The sequence below is a fragment of the Vigna unguiculata genome, chromosome 4 (assembly GCF_004118075.2).
Source record: "Vigna unguiculata cultivar IT97K-499-35 chromosome 4, ASM411807v1, whole genome shotgun sequence".
In the NCBI taxonomy this organism is placed as follows: domain Eukaryota; kingdom Viridiplantae; phylum Streptophyta; class Magnoliopsida; order Fabales; family Fabaceae; genus Vigna; species Vigna unguiculata.
Window position 1 is genome coordinate 5,346,607 of NC_040282.1, and position 10,619 is coordinate 5,357,225.

Sequence of the window (10,619 nt, forward strand, 5' to 3'; positions counted from 1 at the left end):
TTTGAAAGTAAGTTTATTCTAGATGTCAAAATTGTTAATAAAGTATTATTTTATTAAAAAAAATATTTATCTTCTTAAATGAAATAAACAGACATACCTACAAATCAACGTCATCAATCAACATTAACCTTAAAATTAATATGCTTGTACAAAAAAAAATATTAAAAATGCATCATTTGCATAGTAGTGATCCTTTTGATGCATGTAAGTACGTAAATTGTGAGTAGAGCTGTAAAACGGGTAACTCGGTCCGACCCGGCTCGATCCACCACGGTTGATCATTTAGTGAGTCAATCCAACACGGCTCATTTATTAGCGAGCCAAATAAATTCGAACCCGACCCGGCCCACCACGGGTTGGTGGGTTAAACAGGTTGACTCACGGGCTCACTTAAGTAAGAAAAATATAATTTTTTTATTTTTTTGTTCAGTCAAAACTAAATTATAATTCTAATTAAAATTTAAATAAACTTTAATACAATCCAAATACAAATCAAAATCACAAAAATATAAATTAACCTAACATGACCCAAGTGCAAAGTCTAACTTAACAAAAAACACTTGTGTGACCTTTTATTTGCGGGTTGGTGAGTCAACCCGCCTTACCACGGGTTCAACCCGAGTGATCCAGGTTCTAAATGAGCCGAGTCAAAAATCAACCCGTATTGAAATTTATAAAAAAATTTCAACCCAACCCGACCCGAACCCGTGGTGAGCCGGATTGGCTCGCGGGTTCCAACCCATTTTAAGAGCTCTAATCGTGAATTTGAGCATATAAAGGTTACACTAATGAAACAAGCTATTTACAAATTCTAGAATATTTTTATGAGAACTTCCACCACTTTTGACAGCCTTCACAGCTAAAGTCCTCCATTGATTGGCATTGTTTTTCAGCTCATTACCTTTCTCATTCTCCATTATTTCTCTTATGCAATGCTTCAGAGCTTCCCTTCGCACAACCCTTTTTTCATCAAAGGGAGCCCTAATTCCCATCTTCCAAACATCTTCCATAAGCTTTGCATTTGTGCTTTGATCTGACCAAAATGGTATTGCAATTGTTGGCACTCCTAAGCACAAAGTTTCTAACGTTGAATTCCAACCACAATGTGTCACAAAACACCCTATAGCCTCATGAGCCAGAACTTTCAGCTGAGAGCACCATGTCACTACAAAACCCTTTTCTGTTTTCTTCTCAAAATCTTTTGGGAGATTGCTCTCTTCTGATTTTCTTACCACCCACAGAAAGTAATGTGAACACTCTTTCAAACAAGAAGCTATTTCTTCCATTTGCTCCTTCTCAAAGGTTGCAATACTCCCAAATGATACATAAACAACAGACTCTTTTGGCTTATCATCTAGCCATTCTATGCATTCGTCCCTCTTCAATTCTGTCACCCCATAATCTTTATCTTCTTCATATTGCTTGTCTAAGAAGAAAGATGGTATATTTGGTCCAATACACCTAAATTTAGGCCAAATCTCCATGAACCAATCTACAATCTAAATGAAACATCTAGTTACAAGAACATTCATGTCAAAATTTAGAAAAAGAAAGGTTAAAATTTTAATACCTGCCACCATTTTAATGAAATTAACAGTGCTAATCCTATCGTTAAGGACAATAGTATTGGAAATTTAAATTTGAATCTAAATCTTACCTTAAATGAAGATGGGAAATTTGAATATCATATAAAAATAAAAATTCATAAATTTATTTTCTTAAAATAAGGGTGAGTTAAATTATTACGAACTTTATGAGAATAACAATGTAAAACAACCAACCGTCATCTTTTTCTAACAATTTATGGTTCACCCAGAAACTTGTAATCATTTAAGGGTCATAAATTCTTGTAAAGCTGTCAACAACTGCATATCACCCACGCCAAAAACAAAACGTTTTACTAAATTACAGAAACTAAGATTTATAGTTTTCTACTATAAGCAAAAAAAAAAATTAAAATGGACATAACTCGAGAACCAAGAGATTTAAAATATTACGGTAGTGAATTTAAAGTAAAGAAACTTAACTAAAAATAAAAGTAAATTATAGTACAAAAATATGAACAAACTTCAGCAGATAAATTTTTAAAAGTTTTAGAGGATCAAATTAGTTTTAAACTCACAATATCTTGTCATTGACACCAAACAATTTTTTACACACACATCCACTATTTTTACCCTTTAACGTTCTTTTTCTTTTTTATAATAACAAAAATAGCTCTAAAAACAGGTTAAGTGGTCCATGTAGTGTCAGAAAAGAAACAGTTTCCCCCATTTTGTTAAGGAATATTCATACCTCTTTGTCCATGTCGTAGAATGTGTTGCACAGGATCCAATCAGCTTTGTCGATATTGGAGAACTGATCCAGAAGAAAACGAAGCAAAGATTGTTGATTTTCGTAAGTAAGGAAAAACGTAGGCAAGTCCTGAGGTAGAAGTTTAGGCAAGTAGGGAAGGGAAATCTCATGTTGTTGGAGTGGAACCTGCAACTTTCCGAAGTGAGTATGGTAGTATATGCTATTCACAGTCATGTTTTGGGTGAGATACGAAGCACCAGGTATCCCAAATCTCTTTGCAACATCTAGTGCCCAAGGGTAGAAGGAATCATAGATAACACAATCGACACGATCATCTTCTGATCTTCCATGTTTCTGAAGAAGCTCAGCGAAGGTGAGTGACCCAACATGGGTAAATTTGTCTGTGTATTCCTTGTGGGTGGCAGCACCTGCGTACCCAACTTCATCAAACCCATCAGAAATGGTTTCAAGTGCAATGGGAGGAGGCACTTTCTGCACGATCTTCGCGTAGAAAATAGTTGTCACGAACGTTACTCTCACCCCTTCACGCACCAAAAGCTTCGATAACTGCAGCGCAGGATTGATATGGCCATATGCAGGGTACGCTAACACCAAGCACTGCGCTCTTCTTGTTGATGAGCTTTTCTTCTCCATTTTTTTCTTTGTGTGATGTGTGGAGATGAAAGGGGTTGGTTTATATAAGATAAGATTACACCCAATTATTGAAGATTTGTGCCTTAGGACTCCGTCTGACCAATAATGGTATTGTCCATGACCATCTTTCTACTAATTTCAATTTTCCTTTTATTTAGTTATTTATTTATCGGATAATGATATTTTGACTATTTTTATGACTTAGTTTAACTTATCACTCCAAAATCTGTAGATCATCTTATCACATCACTATAAAAAAATCAAAATACATAATTAAGTGGTGAGTGGAGTGATGAGTTAAAGGTAAATAAAAAAAATAACTCAAAATATCATTATCCTTATTAATTTTGAAAATTAATTTTATATCTTTTAAATATTAATGGAGAAAGATTAATTCACAACTTCTTCAACTTTTTATACCTTCTTTCTTCAACTTATTATCATTCATATTAATTTTAATTTTGATACTTTAAATTATATTATAATTCATGCATTACAAAAAAATATCTTGTTAGTGACCAATTTTAATAATCAAAAGTTGTTAGTCATTATAAAAATCTATTTAGATATTAATTTATAAAATTTAAAAAATTATGTTACTAAAATAATCATTATTATAAATAAAAAATTATAATTTGTCACTAATTGATTAGAGATTAATTTAGAAACCATTTTTTTTTTGTAGTAAAAACAAAGGTAGCTAATGTTTAGTGACCAATTTCCTTTGGTAGCTAAATTTTAGAAACCAATTTAGAGACCAATTATAATTTTTCATTCATAATAGCGATTATTTTAATAACCAACAATAATTTTTTATTTCGTAAATTTGTAACTAAATTGGTCATTATACTTAACTAATAACTTTTAGTCACTAAAATTGATTATAATGAAGCATTTTTTTTGTACCGATGTATTTTAAAGGTTTAAGAGAGATAATAATTAAAAAAAAGTTTAACTTTGGTTTCACACTATCATTTTCCGTTGGATATTTATTATAGGTTTAATCACACATAAGATCCCTATTTTCGTTAAAAAATCTCAATTGGATCCTAAACTTCTAAGTCGTCCCAATTGGATTTTATTTTTTGAAAACTTGTTTCAATTTGGTCTTTTCCGTTAGAACATCATTGACGATGTTAACTGTACGTCACGTGTTAGCTTATGGTTATTTTATTTTTTTAATTTTTAATTTTTTACTTTTTTTTTCTTAAATAAACAACTGACATGTGTCAATTTAGGGTTTTGTCACGTGTCAACTCGTGATTTTTTAATTTTTTTTAAATTAAAAAAATGCCATGTGTGCTTGTGTCATATGTCAATTATTTATGTGAAAAATCTCAATTTGGTCATGTATTTGTCATTTTATCTCAATTTAGTCATAATCTCTTTATAAACTGGAATAATTTCATCCCTTCTAAATTAAGACCAAATTTAACTTTTATATATATATATATATATATATATATATATATATATGATATTTTTATGTAATAGATATTTTTAACCAAATTAAATTTATATTTAAATTTAAATTTTACATTAAACTTTATTTAAAAAATTTGTATTATTTTTATAGTCACACCATCATTTTGCGTTGGATATTCATTATAATATTTTATTTATATTTATCATTATTGTTATTTTCATATATTATAAAAAGTAGCTGTGTAGTTATAATTATATTAAAAATTTTGGGACGTATGTTTGCTGAAAAGGTTTCAATTTTATATTGCTCATGAATTGCCTTGACTCCAAAAGTGTATTTGCATTGAATGGAAAATATTGATAATTGTAAAGATATAAACGGTGGCTAATATATATATATATATATATATATATATATATATATATATATATATATATATGGAAAAACTAAAATAATATATTCAAAATTTGTATTATTAATACAATAAAAACATGAGTATACTTGTAAGTATAAAAGAATCCATACACTTACATAAAATATATAAGTATATAAATGATTGTACTTAGTTTCTTAAGATCATTCACCAATAATTAACTTCCTTAATATCTTTCATCATGTTACATGTGACATCAATTGTCCCGTGACAGAAGCCAATGGACCGGGTCATAATCGAATCGTAGTGGTGCTTGATCTTTTACACTCTTAAGTAAAAGTTACACATTGATTAATAGTTATAGTTTTTGGCCTAGTGGTGGTAAGTGCTCATTTCTAACAATTGGTATTAGAGCGAAGGTCATGAATATATTACTTTTTTCCTTCTATACTATAAACAATGAATATACCAAAGGCTTATATTTCTTCAAGTGAGACAAGATATTTATGTCTAATTTCATTTTTTTTTTCATAAACAAAAGAAAGAAACACGAGTAAAGAGAAAATGAAAACAAAAAATAATGAATTTGTGTCTAATTTCATTTTTTTTTTCATAAACAAAAAGAAAAAAACACACAAGTGAGTGTGAGAAATCACTACAATATATAAAAAGTTAAAAAATAATTGGACAAAAAATAAAAATATCTTAATATATTTTTATTCTTTATTATATTTAATTTATGTTTTATTATTTATTAATATTAAATATTATACTTTATAAAATAAATAAAAATATATTCAATTAAATTTTTATTCTCAATATTTTCAATATATATAATACATAATTTAAAATTTTTAAAATAAAATATATAGTTTAAATTTTTTTAAATAAAATACATACCTAAAAAAATTTCAAAAAAAAAATTAAGGAACCATGGTCCCATCTGCTCATCCTATGTTCTGCCGCTGCAAATAAAGTAAGGGAAATATAGTTTAATAAAGTTTTGTTTAACAAATTTTAATAAATAATTATTTTTATTAAAAAATCTTTATAAATTTATAATTTTATTTTTATAACTTTTATAAAAAGATAAAAAATTATTTTTTTAATAATTTTGACAATTTTGTTAACAAAAATATTTATCCAAAAAATCATTTTTGATAAAGTAAAATGCATTCGAGCAGAGTGAAAGGAATGTATGCACGACGGTGATTAGCTTTGGCTCATTTACATGTCGTACTCGAAGTTAAGAAGGTTCTTTACAACTCTGCTTCCTTTTAAATTTATTTATCAGAATGTCTAGAAAAATGGATCATATTAAAATATATTAATAGATTGTTTTTTATATGTGGCATTTATCAGTGTCAGAGAGATGGTAAATAACTTGTTTTGTGGGTATTGTTGAATTTGTTTCCGTTGTGACGCCTGAATTGATTCGGTATGGATATAAGTATTGAATTCTCAACTTTTTTATTGTATAAATAACTTTTATTTATTACAATATAAAAATTTAATATAATTGTCATGAATATTTTTTTATCACTATCTAATATATATTGGAGTTCAAAAGATACAATATCTATGTTAAAATTTTATTATTATGTTTATTATTTGTTCTTTTCCGTCATTTTGATCAAGTGATGTATTATAACTTTTATTAGTGTATAAAAAAGATATTCATAAGAATTTAAAAAATTGAAGTAAACAAACATTTAAAATACATTTTAATTTGAATATTTTTTTTTCCTTTTATATTTTTTTACAAATATTTTTAAATTTTATTAACTAGGTTTGATTAATGTTTGCAAATTTAATAAATGTTTTGGTTCTCATAAAATTTTATTTGGTATTTTAATCTAAAATTTAAACAATTATAATTTATTTCAAAATATTTGATATCAAAGAAACCATCATCCTCCTAATATTGAATATTTGATAATATTATGTTTTCTTTATCATAATTTTTTATTATTTTATAAAAAATAATTAAAATTAATACTAAAATTGTAAAAAAACGAGTACAAATATATATATGAGATTATATACAATAAGAATGAAATCAAAATTTAATACTAGTTAAATTTAGACATGAAAATGAAAATAAATTTTTCTTTTTAGGAAAATAGATATGGAATAAACGTATCTCATTATCATCCCTAATCAGCGTCTCTATTTTCTGCAACCCTGCAGTGACATTGACATTTTTCTCTGTTTTAGTTCTATAGTTTCATTAGCCAATAAATTCTCACATGTGTCTATTTATTTATGGTTACTGATCAGTAGGTGAACATTGATGCTGAAACGTGTTTATACAGTTGGACAAAACTTTTATTTCAAAGACTTGGGACCAAACATAAATAGATTGTGACCAGATAAAAGTACATGGCTTTAACCAAAACTAGGACATTAATTATAATTAGTGAGAATTGTTTTAGATAACCTTGACACGGGAACAGTAACAGGTTGAGTTGGACACACATAATAATTATTTGTCACCTCGAAAAAAAAAATCTAATTCATTATCGTGACTTTATTCGTCGAATATTTATTTAAAAGATATTTGTAAAATTTAAAACTTATAAATATCTTATAGATATCTGTGTTTACAAATATTTAAAAAAATATATTTTTTTAAAAATTTTAAAATAAAATTTACATAAAATAAAAAATATATATAATATATCATATAAATAAAATAAAATAAAATATAAATATAAATATAAATTAATTTTAAATTTTAAATAAATTTAATTTAATAAAATATTAATTAAATTTTATTTTTATTTTTGTTAGAAAACAAATAATCACAAATACATAAGTACTCACATTTAACTTGTTTATAAATGGATAATAGATCCGTCCACAAAAAGTTTTATTCACATATATTTCAGGCACGGAGTACTTTTGTCATCTACATCCAAGAAATAGAAAATCACAAAAAGAAAAATATTTACGTAAATTTGTGTGAGAAGACATAAATAACTAATAAAGCATTAAAAAATAGAATAAACACATAGCTTCCTTTGCCTTATTACGAATTAGAAAAAAAGAAAAAAAAAAAACTTGCTTCCCATATTTTAGCCGTAATTGTTGACTTGGTATTTGTTTCAAAAGAGACCTTTGTAAAAATAATTATGTTACTTAAGAAATTGACTGAAATGTTTTCAATAAATATCTGTACCTACCATTTTGAAACTACTTCAATAATAGAAGTGTTGATGGTGACTCACACTCTTAGATAGGCAAGTTGTGATTAGTGACTCACTTTATAATATAATATGCATCATATAAGTTTGATTCTTCTGAATACATGGAGTGAGAAAATATAAAGAATTAAGATTTGTAATCAATATATCAATTGTTGTATTATCTATCTACATTCTCTTTATTATCTCAAATAAAGAGGTGAGGTACCTCGGTTCGCGTACCACTAACTACCTATAAATGTAAATATAAATCATGAGCTATATACCATTTATTCATAGAATCATAAATAAAATAAAATACAATATTATATATTTGTAGTTGTTGCACAAAATATTCTTTACAACAAGATAACAATTAGTAAGTACAAATCAACAAGAGGGTAAAATAGGACATATATGGAGAACTAGTTCTTATAAATACATTTACAAAAACATCAAAATCTAAAATTTCTTAAAGTTTATTGACTTTTATAACAATTTATGCATCTTACTATATATAAAGATGTAGACCTATAAACTCATTATCTTAAGGTTTTTAGTTGAGAATGGTGTCAATCTATCATGTGATTGGACTCAAGTCTTATTAATATTGTATCTTCTGAGTAAATATCTTCCTCTGTGTATATAATTTGATAAAATGGATATACTATTACTTATAATAAAGGTAAAATTATGTTTTTAGTTCCTATTTTCGTAAGAAAATATCGATTTGATCTCTTTTTTTATTTGTCTCAATTTGGTCATTATTTTGGAAAATTTGATGCAATCAGATCCTTCCCATTAGTATTGTACTAATCGTGTTAAAGATGTGTCACGTGTCAGTTTGTGATTTTTTTAATTTTTTTAAAAAATTATTTTAAATTTTTTAAAAAAATAAAAAATTGTCACGTGTCAAACACGTTGTGCTACGTGGCAGTGATAGTGATGTGACATTAACAGTATCACGTGCCACTATCACGTCTTATGTCATCGTCTTAGTTTGAATTTGGTCGTGTATTTTTATTTGGTCTCAATTTAGTCTCAATTGTTTTAAAAAGTTTTACAATTTCATCAATCTACAAATTGAAACAAAAAATAAATTTTATATAAATGTTATACAAATATTTTTATTGTATATTTTTAACAAAACTAAGTTTATTTAAATTTATATTTCACATCATATTTTATTTAAATTTGTTTTTCAAATTTAAAATTTATTTGTTTTAAATTGTTATAAAATGTTTAAAATTATTTTAAAATTTTATATTTGAATTTATACAATTTTTAAAGTTTTAAACTAACTCAAAATTTGTATAGAAATTATTCAACTTTACATATTTTAAAAATATACAATTACTTGAAATATAAACTCAAATAAAAAACAATATTAAAGTATGATGTAAAAAAAATATCAATACAATTATTTGCATTTTTTTCTATTAATATTATTTTCTATTAAAACCTTTAAAATAATTTTAAATAAAGTTTCATGTAAAATATAAATTTAAATAAACTTAATCTTATTAAAAATATTTAATAAAAATATTTGTATAACATTTATGTAAAAATTAAATTTGGTTTTGTAAGATACGCTTTTCTGTCTTAGATTTTTGGGTCTAGCTCTAGTAAGTAAGGGAGGGCCCAAGGTCAGCCCACCAGCCTTTATCCAAAGGCAGGAAAACCCCTCAGTTTTGTTTTCCACTCAACCATTCTCTCTTTTTCCCTTTTTCACTAGAACGTTGTTCTAGCCCTTGCTCTCTTGTGAACCAGAAGCTCTGCTAGGGCACAACAAGAACCTTCCTAGAGCTACTCGAACTCTTCCTCCATGTAAGTTGAGCTCGAACCTCCCCTTCTCTTTTCCATTCCTATTGCCTTGGTTTTGTCTTGGGTTATCCCTAAAGACTTACTCTCACCCCTATGTTCGTACTTTACAGCTTCTTAGTTCGTCTTTAGAGTTGTGGTACTCCTTTTGTCAGTGTTTAAACCCCCTCCAGCTTAGCTTCACTCAAAGGTAAGGGAAGCTAGGGTTTCATGTTTTTAAATTATTTTTCCTATTGTTGGACTGTTTTGTGTTTTTAATGCTTATATGATGTTATTGATCGTGTGAAATATATGGTGTGTGCTTCTGGTTTGAATCTGGCTTGCATGCGTGGACAATGATGAGAACTGATATTTTTGCCCAAGCGACATTGTCTCGCCTAGGCGAGAATAGCAGAAGCTCGCCTTGTTTCTGCTCGAACTCTCGCTCAAGCGTCGAGCTTCCGTTTTGAGCGACGAACCATCTCGCTCAAGCGAGAAGGTCTTACCCAAGCGAGAATTCATGGAAACCTTTTGTGCTCTCTACTCGAGTTGTCGCTCGGGCGAGGAACTTGGGCGAAGAGAAATCTCACTCAGGCGAAAAGGTCTCGCCTAAGCGAGAACTCGCAGAACCTTCTAGTGCTCTCTGTTTGCAGTCTCGCCTAAGCGAGAGCCTTTAGCTTAAGCGATGGACCCCTTTCGCTTGAGTGAGACTGATGCAGGGACATGCTCTAGCGCTATTCTCTTTTATGTTTTTGTTGTTTGGTTGCATAATTGAGTGTTTTACCTTAAATGCATAAAGTATGATGTCATGTATGGTTTATGAGATTAAATGAGGCTGAGACCTTGCTGTACTGGATATGGAATGAATCATGGATGGATGGATTGG

At 27.8% G+C, this 10,619-nt stretch overlaps 1 protein-coding gene across 1 annotated transcript; it reads right to left on the reverse strand.

Annotated features, from left to right (window-relative positions):
- Positions 1-502: 502 nt before the first annotated feature.
- Positions 503-2,987, reverse strand: LOC114181153 (UDP-glycosyltransferase 74G1-like). Its single transcript, XM_028067512.1, has 2 exons — positions 2,296-2,987; positions 503-1,499 (listed from the first exon to the last, which is right to left on the reverse strand). The coding sequence occupies exons 1-2, from the start codon at positions 2,947-2,949 to the stop codon at positions 786-788; spliced, it is 1,368 nt and encodes a 455-aa protein (XP_027923313.1). The 5' UTR covers positions 2,950-2,987; the 3' UTR covers positions 503-785.
- Between the last annotated feature and the right edge of the window lie 7,632 nt (positions 2,988-10,619).

Excerpts from the sequence above, each read along its gene's own strand:
- LOC114181153 (XM_028067512.1), bottom strand. The coding sequence starts at position 2,949 with ATGGAGAAGAAAAGCTCATCAACAAGAAGAGCGCAGTGCTTGGTGTTA. Across the intron at positions 1,500-2,295 it reads TCTACGACATGGACAAAGAG|ATTGTAGATTGGTTCATGGA; the intron begins GTATGAATATTC and ends TGTTTCATTTAG.